Genomic DNA, 25,338 nt, shown 5'->3' with positions numbered 1-25,338 from the left:
AATAGTGTAAACTTTTAATTATATTTGATGACACCCTACAGGCACCAGTAGAGTAGCTGTATAAACCACGCCCCTCCACAAACACGCCTTCTCCGATGTTGGTTACAAAGCGGTACTTATTTAAATGAGGTAAGAGAATATCATGTTACCATTGGTGTATTACAATGAGAGTTAGGGTGATGTCACCCCTTTTCCCGTAATAATCCTGAAGTGTTTGACATGGGGGACCAGTATCTTTCTGACCAACCTTGATCAACGTAGGAGAAACACTCATTTTTTTCATACTTTGGTCATCATACTTTGATCTGGTTTCATCCAAATATCATCAGATTTCATGAAAAACACGACTGTTCATGACCTTTAAGTATCCTCGGCATAGTGGCAGTTAAGACGTTTCTCTCCCCCTGAAACCAAGTCTATAAACTCCTCTGTGTAAAGCTGTAGTGGTGGAGGCCAATCCAGTCCAGCGGGGTCAGTCAAGGTCAATCAGACCCAGCATGGCTGTATTTCAGCAGGGTCATCTCCTCTTTCTGTCGTCAGCTGCTTGTCCCTGGTTCTGTCTGTGTCGTCCATTCTGCTGCAGCCCGTCCAGTTGGAGGTGGTTCTGGCTGTAGAGCTTGATAAGGGCTCCGGGAAGCAGGGCCACACAGGCGATGGCCAACAGCTGTAGCAGCGTCCCCCAGGAGAAGATATCGTCCAGGGAAGAGATCTCTGACAGGATGGAGCCGGTCCGCACGCAGATGAAGTTATACGGGATCAGACCTGATGAAGGAGAGACTGAGTTAGACCTCCTAGATAAACACTAGACCTGATGAAGGAGAGGAGAGACTGAGTTAGACCTCCTAGATAAACACTAGACCTGGGGAAGGAGAGACTGGGTTAGACCTCCTAGATAAACACTAGTCCTGGGGAAGGAGAGGAGAGACTGAGTTAGACCTCCTAGATAAACACTAGTCCTGGGGAAGGAGAGGAGAGACTGAGTTAGACCTAGATGAACACTAGACCTGGGGAAGGAGAGGAGGGACTGAGTTAGACCTCCTAGATAAACACTAGTCCTGGGGAAGGAGAGGAGAGACTGAGTTAGACCTAGATGAACACTAGACCTGGGGAAGGAGAGGAGGGACTGAGTTAGACCTCCTAGATAAACACTAAACCTGGGGAAGGAGAGGAGAGACTGTGTTAGACCACTGAGCTAAAGGCGATATGGGAGGAGGGAGAGTTCGGAACAGTTAAGGTGGACATGATCTGGTAATTAATGACATCTGTTGTAGCAGTACTTCAATGTAACAAGGGAGAGACTGTGTTAGCCTTCTGAGCTAAAGCCTAGACATTAACTTAGTGAGCTAATGTAAGTCTTCACGTCTTAAGCAAAATGACGTATCGTGTCATTCTCAGTAGTATTATATAATAGTCATGTGTGTTGTGCTGCTTCTGCTTCTCACCGATGAGTACGGAGAAGAAGAACATGGAGACAGGGATGTTGAGGATGGGGGACGTGACGTTCAGGAACCAGTTAGGAGTCATGGGGAAGAACCGCAGGAACAGGAGGAAGAAGAACAGACTGCTACGGTTCTCCTCCACCTGACAGAGAGAGGGAAGGAGAGGGCATGGGAGAGAGGGGGGGATAGGGCATGGGAGAGAGGGTGGGAGAGGGCATGGGAGAGGGGGAGGGAGAGGAGGAGGTAGAGAGGGAAGGAGAGGGCATGGGAGAGGAGGAGGTAGAGAGGAGGTGGGAGAGAGGGAAGGAGAGGAGGAGGGAGAGAGGGAAGGAGAGGGAAGGAGAGGCCATGGGAGAGGAGGAGGGAGACGGCATGGGAGAGGAGGGGTAGAGAGGGAAGGAGAGGGCATGGGAGAGGAGGGGTAGAGAGGGAAGGAGAGAGGGTGGGAGAGAGGAGGTAGAGAGGGAAGGAGAGGGCATGGGAGAGAGGGGGGGAGAGGAGGAGGGAGAGAGGAGGTGGGAGAGAGGGAAGGAGAGGGCATGGGAGAGAGGGGGTAGAGAGGGAAGGAGAGGGCATGGGAGAGAGGGTGGGAGAGGAGGAGGGAGAGAGGGAAGGAGAGGGCATGGGAGAGAGGGAAGGAGAGGGCATGGGAGATAGGGAAGGAGAGGCCATGGGAGAGAGGGTGGGAGACGGCATGGGAGAGAGGGTGGGAGACGGCATGGGAGAGAGGGAAGGAGAGGGCATGGGAGAGAGGGTGGGAGAGAGGGAAGGAGAGGGCATGGGAGAGAGGGTGGGAGACGGCATGGGAGAGAGGGAAGGAGAGGGCATGGGAGAGAGGGTGGGAGACGGCATGGGAGAGGAGGTGGGAGAGAGGGAAGGAGAGGGCATGGGAGAGAGGGGGTGGGAGAGGGAAGGAGAGGGCATGGGAGAGAGGGGGTGGGAGAGGAGAGGTAGAGAGGGAAGGAGAGGGCATGGGAGAGAGGGAAGGAGAGGCCATGGGAGAGAGGAGGAGGTAGAGAGAGAAGGAGAACATGGGAGAGGAGGAGGTAGAGAGGGAAGGAGAGGGCATGGGAGAGAGGGGGTGGGAGAGGAGAGGTAGAGAGGGAAGGAGAGGGCATGGGAGAGAGGAGGAGGTAGAGAGGGAAGGAGATGGCATGGGAGAGGGAGGTAGAGAGGGAAGGAGAAAACATGGGAGAGGAGGAGGTAGAGAGGGAAGGAGAGGGCATGGGAGAGAGGAGGAGGTAGAGTGGGAAGGAGAGGGCATGGGAGAGGAGGAGGTAGAGAGGGGGTGGGAGAAAGGATGAGGTAGAGGGGGAAGGAGGGGGGGTGGGAGAGAAGAGGAGATGGAGAGAGCAGGAGGTAAAGAGGAAGAGAGAACTGTCATTTTAAATGTACTTATTAATGAATGATTGGAGGGATATTACTAAAGTCCCAACACTGTAAAAGAACACATGGCATTCTGCATTCTTACCCTGTGTAACACGCTTAGTTATGTTTCCCTTGCCACTGTTTATGTATTCCTATTGGTCGGTTGAATTTACATATCAATAAGGTGTTATGTCATAGGTCATGCTTGCAGACAGGGAGAGGTCACATTCTGAAATAGTGCATTTTATACATGATATACTTCTATGGCCTTTTATTGTCCCCCAGCACAAGGTGCACCTGTGTAATGATAATGCTGTTTTATCGGCATCTTGATCTGCCACACCTGTCAGGTGGATGGATTATCTTGGCAAAGGAGAAATGCTCACTAACAGGGATATAAAACAAATATGCGTATAACATTTGAGAAAAATAAGCTTTTTGTGCATATGGAAAATGTCTGGGATCTTATTTCAGCTCATGACACTTTACATGTTGTGTTTATATTTTAGCTCAGTGTATATTTGTGTACAGTACCTGTTAGATATTGGTGGCTTCCTGGGATGCACTTTTCTATAAGAGAGAGTTACCCAGCATGCTCTGATTCAGTTATTTCCATGCCAACAGACGATTCACAAATCTGCAGCGATCAACAAACTGTTGTCCTGAACATGTGTTTCCTGGTGTCTATTAATCACCAATCAACTGGGACCGCTGGCTGGACAGTCTTTTCTTTACAAACCAAAAACCCAAGAGAGTTACGAAGTACGATCACATCTGTTATACTGGTGATCAGACCAGTCTTCTGCTCCTCACTGGTCATCTGTTATACTGGTGATCAGACCAGTCTTCTGCTCCTCACTGGTCATCTGTTATACTGGTGATCAGACCAGTCTTCTGCTCCTCACTGGTCATCTGTTATACTGGTGATCAGACCAGTCTTCTGCTCCTCACTGGTCATCTGTTATACTGGTGATCAGACCAGTCTTCTGCTCCTCACTGGTCATCTGTTATACTGGTGATCAGACCAGTCTTCTGCTCCTCACTGGTCATCTGTTATGCTGGTGATCAGACCAGTCTTCTGCTCCTCACTGGTCATCTGTTATACTGGTGATCAGACCAGTCTTCTGCTCCTCACTGGTCATCTGTTATACTGGTGATCAGACCAGTCTTCTGCTCCTCACTGGTCATGTTATACTGGTGATCAGACCAGTCTTCTGCTCCTCACTGGTCATCTGTTATACTGGTGATCAGACCAGTCTTCTGTTCCTCACTGGTCATCTGTTATACTGGTGATCAGACCAGTCTTCTGCTCCTCACTGGTCATCTGTTATACTGGTGATCAGACCAGTCTTCTGCTCATCACTGGTCATCTGTTATACTGGTGATCAGACCAGACTTCTGCTCCTCACTGGTCATCTGTTACACCTGTCTAACCTAATATGTAAGCCAATGACACTGTAAGAGGAGACACACACACACACACACACACCCCTCTAGTCTAGAATTGTAATCAAAGGACATGAGGCAAAGGAAGGGTCCTGTACCCCCCCAGTCCTACACCCTCCTCCAACAACCCCATGGTACTGTGGTGTGGAACAACATACTCTGTCTCTCTGTCACACCTTGTTCTGCAGCATGTCCACCTTGTCAGGGAACAGGCGTGTGACGTAGCTCTTCCCGAAGGCAGCAGAGAGCAGGTAACAGAAGGTAGAGCCGGTGGTGGTCAGAAGACAGGCCAGGACCAGACCCTGCCATGGACCAAACAGCGCCCCCGCCAGCATGTTCTGCGACGCACAGGGGATGAGCATGGTGAGCAGAGGTGGGAAAAGTACCCAATTGTCATACTTGAGGAAAAGTAAAGATACCTTCATAGAAAATGACTGAGGTGAAAGACACCCAGTAAAATACTACTGGAGTAAAAGTCAAAGTATATGATTTTTAAATATACTTAAGTACCAAAAGTTAACTGAAAACATAGATTATTTCAAAATGCTTATATTAAGCAAACCAAACAACACACTGTTCTAGTTTGTTTATCTACAGATAGCCAGGGTCACACTCCAACACTCCCTCACTTCCACACTCCAACACTCCCACACTCCATCACTCCAACACTCCCTCACTCTAACACTCCCTCACTCCAACACTCCCACACTCCAACACTCCCTCACTCCAACACTCCAACACTCCCTCACTCTAACACTCCCTCACTCCAACACTCCCACACTCCAACACTCCCTCACTCCAACACTCCAACACTCCCTCACTCCAACACTCCATCACTCCAACACTCCAACACTCCCTCACTCCAACACTCCATCACTCCAACACTCCCACACTCCAACACTCCCTCACTCCCTCACTCCAACACTCCCACACTCCCTCACTCCAACACTCCCTCACTCCAACACTCCATCACTCCAACACTCCATCACTCCAACACTCCATCACTCCAACACTCCAACACTCCATCACTCCCTCACTCCAACACTCCCTCACTCCAACACTCCCTCACTCCAACACTCCCTCACTCCAACACTCCCTCACTCTAACACTCCCTCACTCCAACACTCCCACACTCCAACACTCCATCACTCCCTCACTCCAACACTCCATCACTCCAACACTCCATCACTCCAACACTCCAACACTCCATCACTCCATCACTCCCACACTCTAACACTCCCTCACTCCAACACTCCCACACTCCAACACTCCATCACTCCCACACTCTAACACTCCCTCACTCCAACACTCCAACACTCCATCACTCCCTCACTCCAACACTCCCTCACTCCAACACTCCCACACTCCAACACTCCAACACTCCCTCACTCTAACACTCCCTCACTCCAACACTCCATCACTCCCTCACTCTAACACTCCAACACTCCAACACTCCCTCACTCTAACACTCCCACACTCCAACACTCCAACACTCCCTCACTCTAACACTCCCTCACTCCAACACTCCCTCACTCTAACACTCCAACACTCCAACACTCCCTCACTCTAACACTCCCACACTCCAACACTCCAACACTCCCTCACTCTAACACTCCCTCACTCCAACACTCCAACACTCCCTCACTCTAACACTCCCTCACTCCAACACTCCATCACTCCCTCACTCTAACACTCCAACACTCCAACACTCCAACACTCCAACACTCCCTCACTCTAACACTCCAACACTCCAACACTCCCTCACTCTAACACTCCCTCACTCCAACACTCCCACACGCCAACACTCCAACACTCCCTCACTCCATCACTCCCTCACTCTAACACTCCCTCACTCCAACACTCCCACACTCCAACACTCCAACACTCCCTCACTCTAACACTCCCTCACTCCAACACTCCCACACTCCAACACTCCATCACTCCCTCACTCCATCACTCCCTCACTCCATCACTCCCTCACTCCAACACTCCATCACTCCCTCACTCCAACACTCCATCACTCCCTCACTCCAACACTCCATCACTCCCTCACTCTAACACTCCCTCACTCCAACACTCCCTCACTCTAACACTCCCTCACTCCAACACTCCCACACTCCAACACTCCATCACTCCCTCACTCCAACACTCCATCACTCCCTCACTCTAACACTCCCTCACTCCATCACTCCCTCACTCCAACACTCCATCACTCCCTCACTCCAACACTCCATCACTCCCTCACTCCAACACTCCATCACTCCAACACTCCAACACTCCATCACTCCCACACTCCATCACTCCCTCACTCCCTCACTCCATCACTCCAACACTCCATCACTGCCACACTCCATCACTCCAACACTCCCTCACTCCATCACTCCATCACTCCATCACTCCCTCACTCCATCACTCCATCACTGCCACACTCCATCACTCCCTCACTCCATCACTCCAACACTCCATCACTCCAACACTCCATCACTCCCTCACTCCATCACTCCCTCACTCCATCACTCCAACACTCCATCACTCCCTCACTCCATCACTGCCACACTCCATCACTCCCTCATTCCATCACTCCAACACTCCATCACTCCCTCACTCCATCACTCCCTCACTCCATCACTCCAACACTCCATCACTCCCTCACTCCATCACTCCATCACTCCAACACTCCATCACTCCCTCACTCCAACACTCCATCACTCCCTCACTCCAACACTCCATCACTCCAACACTCCAACACTCCAACACTCCATCACTCCCACACTCCATCACTCCCTCACTCCCTCACTCCATCACTCCAACACTCCATCACTGCCACACTCCATCACTCCAACACTCCATCACTCCCTCACTCCATCACTCCCTCACTCCATCACTCCATCACTGCCACACTCCATCACTCCCTCACTCCAACACTCCATCACTCCCTCACTCCATCACTCCCTCACTCCATCACTCCAACACTCCATCACTCCCTCACTCCATCACTGCCACACTCCATCACTCCCTCACTCCATCACTCCAACACTCCATCACTCCCTCACTCCATCACTCCCTCACTCCATCACTCCAACACTCCATCACTCCCTCACTCCATCACTCCATCACTCCAACACTCCATCACTCCAACACTCCATCACTCCAACACTCCATCACTGCCACACTCCATCACTCCCACACTCCCACACTCCATCACTCCCACACTCCATCACTCCCACACTCCATCACTCCCTCACTCCCTCACTCCAACACTCCCTCACTCCAACACTCCATCACTCCCACACTCCATCACTCCAACACTCCATCACTCCCACACTCCATCACTCCAACACTCCATCACTCCCACACTCCAACACTCCATCACTCCCACACTCCATCACTCCCTCACTCCCTCACTCCATCACTCCAACACTCCATCACTGCCACACTCCATCACTCCAACACTCCATCACTCCCTCACTCCATCACTCCCTCACTCCATCACTCCATCACTGCCACACTCCATCACTCCCTCACTCCATCACTCCAACACTCCATCACTCCAACACTCCATCACTCCCTCACTCCATCACTCCCTCACTCCATCACTCCAACACTCCATCACTCCCTCACTCCATCACTGCCACACTCCATCACTCCCTCACTCCATCACTCCAACACTCCATCACTCCCTCACTCCATCACTCCCTCACTCCATCACTCCAACACTCCATCACTCCAACACTCCATCACTCCCTCACTCCATCACTCCCTCACTCCATCACTCCAACACTCCATCACTCCCTCATTCCATCACTCCATCACTGCCACACTCCATCACTCCCTCACTCCATCACTCCAACACTCCATCACTCCCTCACTCCATCACTCCCTCACTCCATCACTCCAACACTCCATCACTCCCTCACTCCATCACTCCATCACTCCAACACTCCATCACTCCAACACTCCATCACTCCAACACTCCATCACTGCCACACTCCATCACTCCCACACTCCATCACTCCATCACTGCCACACTCCCACACTCCATCACTCCCACACTCCATCACTCCCACACTCCATCACTCCCTCACTCCATCACTCCAACACTCCCTCACTCCCACACTCCATCACTCCAACACTCCATCACTCCCACACTCCATCACTCCCTCACTCCAACACTCCATCACTCCCACACTCCATCACTCCAACACTCCATCACTCCCACACTCCAACACTCCATCACTGCCACACTCCATCACTCCCTCACTCCATCACTCCCTCACTCCATCACTCCCTCACTCCCTCACTCCCTCACTCCCTCACTCCAACACTCCATCACTCCCTCACTCCATCACTCCAACACTCCCTCACTCCATCACTGCCACACTCCATCACTCCATCACTCCCTCACTCCAACACTCCATCACTCCCACACTCCCACACTCCATCACTCCAACACTCCATCACTCCCACACTCCATCACTCCCTCACTCCATCACTCCCTCACTCCATCACTCCCTCACTCCAACACTCCATCACTCCAACACTCCATCACTCCCACACTGCATCACTCCCTCACTCCATCACTCCCTCACTCCATCACTCCATCACTCCATCACTCCATCACTGCCTCACTCCATCACTCCCTCACTCCATCACTCCCTCACTCCAACACTCCCTCACTCCAACACTCCATCACTCCCACACTCCATCACTCCCACACTCCATCACTCCCACACTCCAACACTCCCACACTCCAACACTCCCACACTCCAACACTCCGACATTATTTACAAATGAAGCATGTGTGTTTAGTGAGTCCGCTAGATCAGAGGCAGTAGGGAAAAGTGTGAATTGGAACATTTTCCTGTCCTGCTAAGCATTCAAAATATAACTAGTACTTTTGGGTGTCAGGGAAAATGCATGGAGTAAAAAGTACATCATTTTCTTTAGGAATGTAGTGAAGTAAAAGTTGTCAAAAAATATAAATAGTAAAGTACAGATACCCCCAAAAACGACTGAAGTACTACTTCAAAGTATTTTTACTTAAGTACTTTACACCCCTACTGATGAGGGTCAGGAGGCTGTTCTGACCATGGATGGAGGTTCTGGTCTTTAGGGTCAAAGGTTCATGGAAACAAAGTGTGTGTTCCATAGATGGAGGTTCTGGTCTTTAGGGTCAAAGGTTCATGGAAACAAAGTGTGTGTTCCATGGATGGAGGTTCTGGTCTTAGGGTCAAAGGTTCATGGAAACAAAGTGTGTGTTCCATAGATGGAGGTTCTGGTCTTTAGGGTCATGGAAACAAAGTGTGTGTTCCATGGATGGAGGTTCTGGTCTTAGGGTCAAAGGTTCATGGAAACAAAGTGTGTGTTCCATGGATGGAGGTTCTGGTCTTTAGGGTCATGGAAACAAAGTGTGTGTTCCATGGATGGGTGTAATGTTAGTCCCTCTCACCAGGAAGGAGGAGCCAGGGATGGCGAAGGACTGTTTGTAGATGTAGGCACTACAGAACAGCAGCACCACGTAGCCTGTGTGTTCTGTCTTATAGAACTGCAGCATCTCAGCCAGCTCCCTCAGCTCATCCAGGTCCGACGGGAACTTCAGTCTGGAGGGAAACAAACACCAGCAACATCAGATAACATGGTTCCTAGTTCTAGTGTCAGATTTAGACAGAAATATTGGCACCTAGTTACTGTTTGCAACAGGGGAATTTGTTATTTTTTTTTCAAACGGGAATTGAGGACAGAGCATTTAAGGTAACACAGGCGAAGGCCATAGGAAGGGGTTATAGGTCATAGGAGGGGGTTATAGGTCATGGGAAGGGGTTATAGGTCATGGGAAGGGGTTATAGGTCATAGGAAGGGGTTATAGGTTATAGGAAGGGGTTATAGGTCATATGAAGGGGTTATAGGTCATAGGAAGGGGTTATAGGAAGGGGTTATAAGTTATAGGAATGGGTTATAGGTTATAGCCAGCCATAGTACACACAGTACAGACATACTACGGCTGTGTGTACTATGGCTGTTTATACAGCCGTAGTACAGACAGCCGTAGTATAGACAGCCGTAGTACAGACAGCCGTAGTATATACAGCCATAGTACAGACAGCCGTAGTATATACAGCCATAGTACAGACAGCCGTAGTATATACAGCCATAGTACAGACAGCCGTAGTATATACAGCCATAGTACAGACAGCCGTAGTATATACAGCCATAGTACAGACAGCCGTAGTATATACAGCCATAGTACAGACAGCCGTAGTATATACAGCCATAGTACAGACAGCCGTAGTATATACAGCCATAGTACAGACAGCCGTAGTATATACAGCCATAGTACAGACAGCCGTAGTATATACAGCCATAGTACACACAGCCGTAGTATATACAGCCATAGTACAGACAGCCGTAGTATATACAGCCATAGTACAGACAGCCGTAATATATACAGCCATAGTACAGACAGCCGTAGTATATACAGCCATAGTACAGACAGCCGTAGTATATACAGCCATAGTACAGACAGCCGTAGTATATACAGCCATAGTACAGACAGCCGTAGTATATACAGCCATAGTACAGACAGCCGTAGTATTGTTAGTGGAATTCTAAATGCCTCTGTATTATTTCCCAATCAGAATTAATTCCTCTGTATTATTTCCCAATCAGAATTAATTCCTCTGTATTATTTCCCAATCAGAATTAATTACTCTGTCAATGCATTCTATGGGATCGTAAAACCCATATTATTATTATAGGAATGGACAGATCCCCAGTCTTAAACTCAGGTAACAGTGTTTATTTCAAGAGAGTACTGACTAAAAATACAAAGAACCTTACATTTTAAAGAGAGAACATAAAATGACATCAGTTTCTCACACCCTCTCCGATCCACACAATAGCGCAGTGTCTTCAGGTCTGGAGATCTTCTTCTACTCCCCTCATAAAACAAACATTCCAATCTGTCTAAAAGACATCTTCTCCTCCACTAATGGAACATCAAAGACCATTCTTATCTGTCAGAAAAGATATATACCATCCCCCTCCCTTAAACCCACAAGGTACAGACAATTAATTTGTTTTACTTACATTTTCAGTAACAGCTTAACCAAGAACCCATACATTTCATACCATAACATAATAGTATTAAAATAACTGGTTCTAATTTAAATGTATGCATAATTAATCATTTCAACTATAATTTCCTCCAACAAGTATATACAGCCATAGTACAGACAGCCATAGTACAGACAGCTATAGTACACACAGCCATAGTACAGACAGCTATAGTACACACAGCCATAGTACAGACAGCTATAGTACACACAGCCATAGTACAGACAGCTATAGTACACACAGCCATAGTACAGACAGTTATAGTACACACAGCCATAGTACAGACAGCTATAGTACACACAGCCATAGTACAGACAGCTATAGTACACACAGCCATAGTACAGAAAGCTATAGTACACACAGCCATAGTACAGACAGCCGTAGTACACACAGCCGTAGTACAGACAGCTATAGTACAGACAGCTATAGTACACACAGCCATAGTACAGACAGCTATAGTACACACAGCCATAGTACAGACAGCTATAGTACACACAGCCATAGTACAGACAGCTGTAGTACACACAGCCATAGTACAGACAGCCATAGTACAGACAGCTATAGTACACACAGCCATAGTACAGACAGCTATAGTACACACAGCCATAGTACAGACAGCTATAGTACACACAGCCATAGTACAGACAGCTATAGTACACACAGCCATAGTACAGACAGCTATAGTACACACAGCCATAGTACAGACAGCTATAGTACACACAGCCATCGTACAGACAGCTATAGTACACACAGCCATAGTACAGACAGCCGTAGTACACACAGCAATAGTACAGACAGCCGTAGTACAGACAGCTATAGTACACACAGCCATAGTACAGACAGCTATAGTACACACAGCCATAGTACAGACAGCTATAGTACACACAGCCATAGTACAGACAGCTATAGTACACACAGACATAGTACAGACAGCCGTAGTACACACAGCCATAGTACAGACAGCCGTAGTACACACAGTCGTAGTTGTAGTCATATAGGGAAGACATAATGCTCAGCCCCCAGTCTGCTGGTGTATGACTCGCCTAAACTTGACTCTGGGGAATCTGGGGACACCCTAATCTGACATCATAGACAGGTCAAACACAGACTAAAGTGGGCATGGCTGGTGCCCGTGTGCAGCATGAGAGGGAGAGGGCATGGCTGGTGCCCGTGCGCAGCATGAGAGGGAGAGGTTTCCAGATGGCGGAGAGAGAGAGAGTATGAAACAGGATATGGGACAGAAATAGCAGCTTTTGCTCTGGGATTTCTGCCTCTGCTAGTTTCGATGCTGGAAGTATCAGGCTCCTCAGCCGTGACACAGACACACGCAAACAGAATGAACCATAAACCATGAAATCTGAGCTGCTGGTATCACATCTAATTGTTGAGCTGTATGGGATGAATGGAAGGCAAAGCCACTATGGTATCTCTCAGCACATCGTGTCCAGTGTATGGTCCTGGGTAGCACCTCATCAGGACCTTCCGGTATGTTTCCCTCAGCACACCATGTCCAGTGTATTGTCCTGGGTAGAACCTCATCAGAACCTTCCGGTATGTTTCCCTCAGCACACCGTGTCCAGTGTATTGTCCTGGGTAGAACCTCATCAGAACCTTCTGGTATGTTTCCCTCAGCACACCGTGTCCAGTGTATTGTCCTGGGTAGAACCTCATCAGAACCGTCCGGTGTGTATCCCTCAGCACACCGTGTCCAGTGTATGGTCCTGGGTAGCACCTCATCAGGACCTTCCGGTATGTTTCCCTCAGCACACCGTGTCCAGTGTATTGTCCTGGGTAGCACCTCATCAGAACCTTCCGGTATGTTTCCCTCAGCACACCGTGTCCAGTGTATTGTCCTGGGTAGAACCTCATCAGAACCGTCCGGTGTGTATCCCTCAGCACACCGTGTCCAGTGTATGGTCCTGGGTAGCACCTCATCAGGACCTTCCGGTGTGTATCCCTCAGCACACCATGTCCAGTGTATTGTCCTGGGTAGCACCTCATCAGAACCGTCCGGTGTGTATCCCTCAGCACACCGTGTCCAGTGTATGGTCCTGGGTAGCACCTCATCAGGACCTTCCGGTATGTTTCCCTCAGCACACCGTGTCCAGTGTATTGTCCTGGGTAGCACCTCATCAGAACCTTCCGGTATGTTTCCCTCAGCACACCGTGTCCAGTGTATTGTCCTGGGTAGAACCTCATCAGAACCTTCCGGTATGTTTCCCTCAGCACACCGTGTCCAGTGTATTGTCCTGGGTAGCACCTCATCAGAACCGTCCGGTGTGTATCCCTCAGCACACCGTGTCCAGTGTATCGTCCTGGGTAGCACCTCATCAGAACCGTCCGGTGTGTATCCCTCAGCACACCGTGTCCAGTGTATTGTCCTGGGTAGCACCTCATCAGAACCTTCCGGTGTGTATCTCTCAGCACACCGTGTCCAGTGTATTGTCCTGGGTAGCACCTCATCAGGACCTTCCGGTATGTTTCCCTCAGCACACCGTGTCCAGTGTATTGTCCTGGGTAGAACCTCATCAGAACCTTCCGGTATGTTTCCCTCAGCACACCGTGTCCAGTGTATTGTCCTGGGTAGCACCTCATCAGAACCGTCCGGTGTGTATCCCTCAGCACACCGTGTCCAGTGTATTGTCCTGGGTAGCACCTCATCAGAACCGTCCGGTGTGTATCCCTCAGCACACCGTGTCCAATGTATTGTCCTGGGTAGAACCTCATCAGAACCGTCCGGTGGTGGACCTGGCAGGAGACCCTAGAGACCCAGTGGTGTCCTCCTGTCCAGGCTGTCCATCCACCTCTGGATGTCTGTTCTCTAATAGAAGTGTCCAGGCTTGATAAACATGCCGGCAGGGTCGTGAAACTCCTTTATAATCAAGGAGGATGAAATATGATGGGACGATGGCATCACGCCAACCAAGACAAGTGTGTCCTGTCCAGGGTTAGATCAGAGCTGTATGTTCTCATACTCATCAGACTGAGGAGGACAGTATTTCAGGCCAAGTGAACCTAAGCCAACCAAGAGAGGCCGTGGCCAGATCTCCACTGGGGCAGAAACCATAAACATAGGAGAGAAGGTGGGTCTGGATGAGACACACAGGGGTTTAGAGTAGGCCTATAGGAACATAATCTGAAAACAGGAACTACTGTGATATAATCACCTGTCACACAACACCATCAGGCAAAGGACAAATACTTTGAGAGAACAGCAACCAGCTGTGACATTTCCTCTGAATTAGCCTACACTGACAAGTCAGGTGTTTGATGATGCCATTTTCATAACTTAAAAGTCGTGCGATCGTCTGAGGGAAATGAGATGCTGCCAAACGCAGTGATTATGACAGCACCTCCATGGACTCTGCGCCGTCTGTCAATACACTTATCAACATCATAATCCTACAACAGATAACCACTCTGGGACTGATCTATTACATAAATGGTGATGTCACTATGCTATTATTACCCCTGTTAAAACACTGTGGAAGTGGCTATATATTGACTTATTTGCAAAGTTGTATACGTAAACATGTCCTAGAATGTGCCATTGTACAAGCAGGCAGCTGCTGTAGCCTATAATTATTATGCTAATAGCAAAACAAAACAAAAGAAAGTATTGCGACATCTGGCAAATTGTAGCTATAGATCTGTTGAGGCTGGCTACCTGTACTCTACAACTTCCACGTCCCCCTCTGCGCTCTCGTTGTTTAACTCCACCGCGTGTCGCCGGTGAAGATGTTGCGGTCCGGGCGGCAGGAAAGTGGACAGGAGATAGAGGTATAACGTTGCCGCTCCTACCACAGACAATAAACCCGAAATGGAGCCCATTGCTACGCGCTACACCGACTTCCTATCAGAAAGGCTTGTTCGGTGACCGACTCCCGGTGTCGGTGTTGAGAAGTGAACGTCACAGAATAACTTCTGACAGTTGCCCTGTGGTCCTGGAATGCTTTCAACGATGTCTTCACTAGAGGGCAGCCGCGTGTTCTCTGGTGGTCAAGTACCTTGACTAGAGTATTGAGGATCACTGTCTGGACCTTGATGTTATGAACTACAGTTGGCTCTCCTTACACCAAAATATGTTTTTGGGCAACAAGCTTGTTTCTCTGCACTACAACAGACATTGATGAAGGTATTATCTGGTTTCTCTGCACTACAACAGACATTGATGAAGGTATTATCTGGTTTCTCTGCACTACAACAGACATTGATGAAGGTATTATCTGGTTTCTCTGCACTACAACAGACATTGATGAAGGTATTATCTGGTTTCTCTGCACTACAACAGACATTGATGAAGGTATTATCTGGTTTCTCTGCACTACAACAGACATAGATGAAGGTATTATCTGGTTTCTCTGCACTACAACAGCTGGGTTGTGATGAAGGTATTATCTGGTTTCTCTGCACCACAACAGACATTGATGAAGGTATTATCTGGTTTCTCTGCACTACAACAGACATTGATGAAGGTATTATCTGGTTTCTCTGCACTACAACAGACATTGATGAATGTATTATCTGGTTTCTCTGCACTACAACAGACATTGATGAAGGTATTATCTGGTTTCTCTGCACTACAACAGACATTGATGAAGGTATTATCTGGTTTCTCTGCACTACAACAGACATTGATGAAGGTATTATCTGGTTTCTCTGCACTACAACAGACATTGATGAAGGTATTATCTGGTTTCTCTGCACTACAACAGACATTGATGAAGGTATTATCTGGTTTCTCTGCACTACAACAGACATTGATGAAGGTATTATCTGGTTTCTCTGCACTACAACAGACATTGATGAAGGTATTATCTGGTTTCTCTACACTACAACAGCTGGGTTATGATGAAGGTATTATCTGGTTTCTCTGCACTACAACAGACATTGATGAAGGTATTATCTGGTTTCTCTACACTACAACAGCTGGGTTATGATGAAGGTATTATCTGGTTTCTCTACACTACAACAGCTGGGTTGTGATGAAGGTATTATCTGGTTTCTCTGCACTACAACAGCTGGGTTGTGATGAAGGTATTATCTGGTTTCTCTGCACTACAACAGACATTGATGAAGGTATTATCTGGTTTCTCTGCACTACAACAGACATTGATGAAGGTATTATCTGGTTTCTCTACACTACAACAGACATTGATGAAGGTATTATCTGGTTTCTCTGCACTACAACAGCTGGGTTATGATGAAGGTATTATCTGGTTTCTCTGCACTACAACAGACATTGATGAAGGTATTATCTGGTTTCTCTACACTACACCAGCTGGGTTATGATGAAGGTATTATCTGGTTTCTCTGCACTACAACAGACATTGATGAAGGTATTATCTGGTTTCTCTGCACTACAACAGACATTGATGAAGGTATTATCTGGTTTCTCTACACTACAACAGCTGGGTTATGATGAAGGTATTATCTGGTTTCTCTACACTACAACAGCTGGGTTATGATGAAGGTATTATCTGGTTTCTCTACACTACAACAGCTGGGTTATGATGAAGGTATTATCTGGTTTCTCTACACTACAACAGCTGGGTTATGATGAAGGTATTATCTGGTTTCTCTGCACTACACCAGACATTGATGAAGGTATTATCTGGTTTCTCTGCACTACAACAGACATTGATGAAGGTATTATCTGGTTTCTCTACACTACAACAGCTGGGTTATGATGAAGGTATTATCTGGTTTCTCTACACTACAACAGCTGGGTTATGATGAAGGTATTATCTGGTTTCTCTGCACTACAACAGCTGGGTTATGATGAAGGTATTATCTGGTTTCTCTACACTACAACAGCTGGGTTATGATGAAGGTATTATCTGGTTTCTCTACACTACAACAGCTGGGTTATGATGAAGGTATTATCTGGTTTCTCTACACTACAACAGCTGGGTTATGATGAAGGTATTATCTGGTTTCTCTGCACTACAACAGACATTGATGAAGGTATTATCTTGTTTCTCTGCACTACAACAGACATTGATGAAGGTATTATCTGGTTTCTCTGCACTACAACAGACATTGATGAAGGTATTATCTTGTTTCTCTGCACTACAACAGACATAGATGAAGGTATTATCTGGTTTCTCTGCACTACAACAGACATTGATGAAGGTATTATCTGGTTTCTCTGCACTACAACAGCTGGGTTGTGATGAAGGTATTATCTGGTTTCTCTGCACTACAACAGACATTGATGAAGGTATTATCTGGTTTCTCTGCTCTACAACAGACATTGATGAAGGTATTATCTGGTTTCTCTGCACTACAACAGCTGGGTTGTGATGAAGGTATTATCTGGTTTCTCTGCACTACAACAGCTGGGTTGTGATGAAGGTATTATCTGGTTTCTCTGCACTACAACAGCTGGGTTATGATGAAGGTATTATCTGGTTTCTCTGCACTACAACAGCTGGGTTATGATGAAGGTATTATCTTGTTTCTCTGCACTACAACAGCTGGGTTATGATGAAGGTATTATTACATTGTTAATAATGTATTACAACACCACAACACCAAGTAGTGAAACTGTGTGAAGTTACACTCAGCCACCAGTAGAGGGCAGGCTCACTTGGGGCTCATGTACAGTACAACGCACTGACTCACCCTACTGTACATGTGCTTATAGCTTACAGAAACGTACCACCTCTATTGCGAATGCAGATACACTGATTCACCACATTACTAACCTGATCCCACCAAGGATCCAAAATTACCTTGTGTCTGCCTTGATGTTCACACATCCCCACAGAACGATATGTGACCACTTGGTTAAAGACTCATCAACGCGATTCTAAGGGTGCTCAAATCGCTTAAAATAACCCTCATCAAGATCTGTTGCTTGTGCCTAATAGTCTGACATCACGTCATTATTACTACAAACAGATGATTCACTTCTCACAGTGGTGCTCATCTAGTACAGTCAGATCAAACATGATTCACTTCTCACAGTGGTGCTCATCTAGTCCTGTCAGATCAAACATGATTCACTTCTCACAGTGGTGCTCATCTAGTACAGTCAGATCAAACATGATTCACTTCTCACAGTGGTGCTCATCTAGTACAGTCAGATCAAACATGATTCACTTCTCACAGTGGTGCTCATCTAGTACAGTCAGATCAAACATGATTCACTTCTCACAGTGGTGCTCATCTAGTCCTGTCAGATCAAACATGATTCACTTCTCACAGTGGTGCTCATCTAGTACAGTCAGATCAAACATGATTCACTTCTCACAGTGGTGCTCATCTAGTACAGTCAGATCAAACATGATTCACTTCTCACAGTGGTGCTCATCTAGTCCTGTCAGATCAAACATGATTCACTTCTCACAGTGGTGCTCATCTAGTACAGTCAGATCAAACATGATTCACTTCTCACAGTGGTGCTCATCTAGTCCTGTCAGATCAAACATGATTCACTTCTCACAGTGGTGCTCATCTAGTCCTGTCAGATCAAACATGATTCACTTCTCACAGTGGTGCTCATCTAGTACAGTCAGATCAAACATGATTCACTTCTCACAGTGGTGCTCATCTAGTACAGTCAGATCAAACATGATTCACTTCTCACAGTGGTGCTCATCTAGTACAGTCAGATCAAACATGATTCACTTCTCACAGTGGTGCTCATCTAGTACAGTCAGATCAAACATGATTCACTTCTCACAGTGGTGCTCATCTAGTACAGTCAGATCAAACATGATTCACTTCTCACAGTGGTGCTCATCTAGTCCTGTCAGATCAAACATGATTCACTTCTCACAGTGGTGCTCATCTAGTACAGTCAGATCAAACATGATTCACTTCTCACAGTGGTGCTCATCTAGTCCTGTCAGATCAAACATGATTCACTTCTCACAGTGGTGCTCTTCTAGTCCTGTCAGATCAAACATGATTCACTTCTCACAGTGGTGCTCATCTAGTACAGTCAGATCAAACATGATTCACTTCTCACAGTGGTGCTCATCTAGTCCTGTCAGATCAAACATGATTCACTTCTCACAGTGGTGCTCATCTAGTACAGTCAGATCAAACATGATTCACTTCTCACAGTGGTGCTCATCTAGTACAGTCAGATCAAACATGATTCACTTCTCACAGTGGTGCTCATCTAGTACAGTCAGATCAAACATGATTCACTTCTCACAGTGGTGCTCATCTAGTACAGTCAGATCAAACATGATTCACTTCTCACAGTGGTGCTCATCTAGTACAGTCAGATCAAACATGATTCACTTCTCACAGTGGTGCTCATCTAGTACAGTCAGATCAAACATGATTCACTTCTCACAGTGGTGCTCATCTAGTACAGTCAGATCAAACATGATTCACTTCTCACAGTGGTGCTCATCTAGTACAGTCAGATCAAACATGATTCAATGTCTCGCAAGATCCAATAATGATTCATTAGTATGTTTACATAATAAAACTGAACAGAATAGTATATACTGTAACATAGACCTATAAAGTCACACCAAACACACCTGTCCTTTCTTATCTGAAAATAATAAATGACAAATAAACTCTGCTGAAACTCACCACAGTGCCACTAGGCAGGACATACGCTTCGATTGAAGCCAAATAGCCCTACCAGAAAAGGCGTGTTAACGCCATCTGCTTTAGTTACTGTCACGTTCACAAGTACATGGAAATGCCTTTCTTTCCCAGCTCTATAAACCCAACAACGCAGTAATTAATGTAGTACTTTAAAAACAACGCAGTAATTAATGTAGTACTTTAAAAACAACGCAGTAATTAATGTAGTACTTTAAAAACAACGCAGTAATTAATGTAGTACTTTAAAAACAACGCAGTAATTAATGTAGTACTTTAAAAACAACGCAGTAATTAATGTAGTACTTTAAAAACAACGCAGTAATTGATGTAGTACTTTAAAAACAACGCAGTAATTAATGTAGTACTTTAAAAACAACGCAGTAATTAATGTAGTACTTTAAAAACAACACAGTAATTAATGTAGTACTTAAAAAACAACGCAGTAATTAATGTAGTACTTTAAAAACAACGCAGTAATTAATGTAGTACTTTAAAAACAACGCAGTAATTAATGTAGTACTTTAAAAACAACACAGTAATTAATGTAGTACTTTAAAAACAACGCAGTAATTAATGTAGTACTTTAAAAACAACGCAGTAATTAATGTAGTACTTTAAAAACAACGCAGTAATTGATGTAGTACTTTAAAAACAACGCAGTAATTAATGTAGTACTTTAAAAACAACGCAGTAATTAATGTAGTACTTTTAAAATAACGCAGTAATTAATGTAGTACTTTAAAAACAACGCAATAATTAATGTAGTACTTTAAAAACAACACAGTAATTAATGTAGTACTTTAAAAACAACGCAGTAATTAATGTAGTACTTTAAAAACAACGCAGTAATTAATGTAGTACTTTTAAAACAACACAGTAATTAATGTAGTACTTTAAAAACAACGCAGTAATTAATGTAGTACTTTAAAAACAACACAGTAATTAATGTAGTACTTTAAAAACAACACAGTAATTAATGTAGTACTTTAAAAACAACGCAGTAATTAATGTAGTACTTTAAAAACAACATAAGGTAGAACGAGAAGAAGAACACATAAAATATATCTGTAAAGTAAGTAAGCTATATACAGGGTCAGCTCCAATAGCATGTTGACCATGTGCAGGCAGACTGGTGATAGAGGTCGGTATGTACAGAGTCAGTTCCAATAGCATGTTGACCATGTGCAGGCTGACTGGTGATAGAGGTAGGTATGTACATGGGTAAGGTGACTAGGCATCAGAATATATGATTAACAGAGTAGCAGCAGGGTAAATGATGATGTCATGTGTGTGTTGGAGTGTCAGTGTGTGTATAGAGTCCTGCGAGTGCATAGAGACGGTGTGTGTATAGAGTCTTGTGAGTCTGCATAGAGACAGTGTGTGTGCATAGAGTCCTGTGAGTCTGCATAGAGACAGTGTGTGTATTGAGTCCTGTGAGTCTGTATAGAGACAGTGTGTGTGCATAGAGACAGTGTGTGGCTGGAGTCCAATGATATTCTCGGGGCGTTCCTCTGACACCACCTGATATAGAGGTCCTGGATAGCAGGGAGCTCAGCTCCAATGATGTACCGGGTGGTCTGCACCACCGTCTGTAGGGCAATGCATTCGAGGGCGGTGCTGTTGCCATACCAAGCAGCGATGCAGCCAGTCCAGATGCTCTCGACGGTGCAGCTGTAGAACTTTGAGGATTTGAGGGCCCATTCCAAACTTTTTGAGGGCCCACTCCAAACCTTTTGAGGGCCCACTCCAAACCTTTTGAGGGCCCATTCCAAACCTTTTGAGGGCCCATTCCAAACCTTTTGAGGGCCCATTCCAAACCTTTTCAACCTCCTGCTCATCAAACAGTCATTCTAGAAGATCTGAATGCCTGAATGATATAAATGTTTGTTGAGACCATATGTGTGGGCTATCACAGTGTTTATAAATGTTATTGAGACCATGTGTGGGCTAACACAGTGTTTATTAATGTTTATTGAGACCATATGTGTGGGCTAACACAGTGTTTATTAATGTTTATTGAGACCATATGTGTGGGCTAACACAGTGTTTATTAATGTTTATTGAGACCACATGTGTGGGCTAACACAGTGTTAATTAATGTTTGAGACCACATGTGTGGGCTAACACAGTGTTTATTAATGTTTATTGAGACCATATGTGTGGGCTAACACAGTGTTTATTGATGCTTATTGAGAACATAATGTCAAGGCAAAGCCTCAGCCACCCATTCACTCTGACATAAGGCAGGAGGACCCAATCGAAATACACAACATCAAAATACACATTTAGCAATTCTAACAGGAAATGAACAAAAATGCAACGACTTGCCATTGCAAACATTTGACTACATTCAGCGTACCAAGTAGCCTAACAGGTCTAAAGCTTACATGCAAATGTTTCCTATTCATTCTTTTCAGAAAAGAGATATCTAACAGGAAGCGAGCTGCAATAAATCATTAAATGATCATTTGAAAACAAAGTCCACCCACTGATCCTTCTTTATGAAATGGGCAATGGCAGGGTCATAGAGTTTGTCCATTGATTTTAAATCCAAGAGAAGTATATTCTCGATTGAGATCAAAGCCAAGGCTGCCAGTCGGGCCTGTCCAGTTGTGTTCCTGCAGTATGTCTCGATCCGTTTCAGGGCGGAGAATGTCCTTTCATCAGAGCTCGTGGACATGGGAATGGTCAAGACCAGACAGGTTAGCAGATACACTTAGTACATACTCTCATTCAGCGGTCGGCCGGGCTCCTACCCTGGAAGTCAGGCAAGGAGTACATCACTGTGAGTTCAGTTTTGAGCCGCGGCAAAGTGGGGCCCATATCTTTCCTTGAGACTTGAGAACTCAGTGTTGGGGAAGGTTTCCCTGTATTTGAGGAAGGTTTCCCTGTATCTGGGGAAGGTTTCCCTGTATCTGGAGAAGGTTTCCCTGTATTTGAGGAAGGTTTCCCTGTATCTGGGGAAGGTTTCCCTGTATTTGAGGAAGGTTTCCCTGTATTTGGGGAAGGTTTCCCTGTATCTGGGGAAGGTTTCCCTGTATCTGGAGAAGGTTTCCCTGTATTTGGGGAAGGTTTCCCTGTATCTGAGGAAGGTTTCCCTGTATTTGGGGAAGGTTTCCCTGTATTTGGGGAAGGTTTCCCTGTATCTGGGGAAGGTTTCCCTGTATCTGGAGAAGGTTTCCCTGTATTTGGAGAAGGTTTCCCTGTATTTGGGGAAGGTTTCCCTGTATTTGAGGAAGGTTTCCCTGTATTTGGGGAAGGTTTCCCTGTATTTGAGGAAGGTTTCCCTGTATTTGGGGAAGGTTTCCCTGTATCTGGGGAAGGTTTCCCTGTATTTGGGAGGTTTCCCTGTATCTGGGGAAGGTTTCCCTGTATTTGGGGAAGGTTTCCCTGTATTTTGTATTTGGGGAAGGTTTCCCTGTATTTGGGGAAGGTTTCCCTGTATTTGGGGAAGGTTTCCCTGTATCTGGGGAAGGTTTCCCTGTATCTGGGAAAGGTTTCCCTGTATCTGGGAAAGGTTTCCCTGTATCTGGGAAAGGTTTCCCTGTATCTGGGAAAGGTTTCCCTGTATTTGGGGAAGGTTTCCCTGTATCTGGGGAAGGTTTCCCTGTATCTGGGGAAGGTTCCCTGTATGTGGGGAAGGTTTCCCTGTATCTGGGGAACTGCTGTGGGTCAAGAAGGGCAAGGAATATAAGCCTTTATGTTCGCTTAACCAGATGTGGCAGAGATGCTGTATATAATGACGAGATGGTCGAGCCCTAACAATGGGAGTCGGTCGAGCCCTAACAATGGGAGTCGTTGTCCCAAAGGTTTGCGAATACTACGCTGCCACTTGTCACTAAATGCGTGACGTTAGCGAACCATTTTTTTGCTTTATATCGTTAGCTAAGTTAACGTTCTGGGTTTCGTGTGCTTTCTACAGCTTCTTCTTCTAACAGTTATTAGCTAGCACGTTAGTCGTTATCTTTACTAGTAGAGAAATGCAAGTCCCTTGGCCTCCATTAATATGTTTTCATTGAAATTGAGACAAAAAGGAAAGTTCTGCATGCCTAACAGAGCATTACGAACGAACAGGTGCGAGAGTGGAACTTTACCGCCAAAATATGTTTATATCTGCGTCACTACCACTGTGAAGCAGGCAAGAATAAGTACTTCCGGGTCACATATTTCTTGGGGGAATCCTTCAGAATAAGAGTCACGTTCTGTATAAGGAATGAATACTTAGAGGGAGAATTATGGAAAATGTGCACAGTATTTTACACTAGTTATCATACAAATAATAATTTAAAGTATTTCTATGAGAAATGTGTTCTATATATTATAATCTAACTAGTCTGGCTACAGATATACACTACTGTGGTCTTGCTGTCAAATTGCTTCAAGTGTATCTAAACAGTGATGTGGGCCAATCCCTCATGCTACAAAGTGAGATAATTTAGTGTGTGTGTGTGTGTGTGTGTGTGTGTGTGTGTGTGTGTGTGTGTGTGCGTGCGTGCGTGCGTGCGTGCGTGCGTGCGTGCGTGCGTACTTAATGCATTAAGGTATCCATGCCTGCCTGTGTACATGACAAAGAGGGATAAAAGAAGAGAATAACCTCTACCACACTGAACTCTTCTGCTGCAATGACATACATGGTTCCTAGTCTGACTGACTGGTTGTGTTGGGGGGGGGAGAGCTACTTTGTGTTTGATCTATTATTCAAAAGAAGTGGAGATGAACATTGTTAGAATATTAATCTCCAAACCCTCACCACCACTCACTCCATCTGCATATACTTATATATCTACTGTACTGAGGAACCCATCTATTTATATATATATAGCTACTGTACTGGGGTACCCATCTATATATATATATATAGCCACTGTACTGGGGAACCCATCTATATATATATATATAGCTACTGTACTGGGGAACCCATCTATATATATATATATAGCCACTGTACTGGGGAACCCATCTATATATATATATATAGCCACTGTACTGGGGAACCCATCTATATATATATATATAGCTACTGTACTGGGGAACCCATCTATTTATATATATATATAGCTACTGTACTGGGGAACCCATCTATATATATATATATATATATATAGCCACTGTACTGGGGAACCCATCTATATATATATATATATATATATAGCTACTGTACTGGGGAACCCATCTATATATATATATATAGCTACTGTACTGGGGAACCCATGTATATACAGTTGAAGTCTGAAGTTTACATACACCTTAGCCAAATACATTTAAACTCAGTTTTTCACAATTCCTGACATTTAATCCTAGTAAATAAAAATGTAGGTCAGTTAGAATTACCACTTTATTTTAAGAACGTGAAATGTCAGAATAATAGTAGACAGAATGATTTATTTAAACT

The 25,338-nt window shown here is 45.6% G+C and overlaps 1 protein-coding gene across 1 annotated transcript; it reads right to left on the bottom strand.

Moving 5' to 3' along the window:
• LOC110519674 (transmembrane protein 41A-B) lies at positions 1-15,369 on the bottom strand. Its single transcript, XM_036981983.1, has 5 exons — positions 15,034-15,369; positions 9,703-9,853; positions 4,430-4,591; positions 1,443-1,581; positions 1-762 (listed from the first exon to the last, which is right to left on the bottom strand). Exons 1-5 carry the CDS (start codon positions 15,195-15,197, stop codon positions 518-520), a joined length of 861 nt encoding a protein of 286 aa, XP_036837878.1. The 5' UTR covers positions 15,198-15,369; the 3' UTR covers positions 1-517.
• Positions 15,370-25,338: the final 9,969 nt, after the last annotated feature.

This window comes from Oncorhynchus mykiss, chromosome 7 (assembly GCF_013265735.2).
Source record: "Oncorhynchus mykiss isolate Arlee chromosome 7, USDA_OmykA_1.1, whole genome shotgun sequence".
Lineage (NCBI taxonomy): Eukaryota > Metazoa > Chordata > Actinopteri > Salmoniformes > Salmonidae > Oncorhynchus > Oncorhynchus mykiss.
This window is presented reverse-complemented; position numbering and strand designations above follow the sequence as displayed.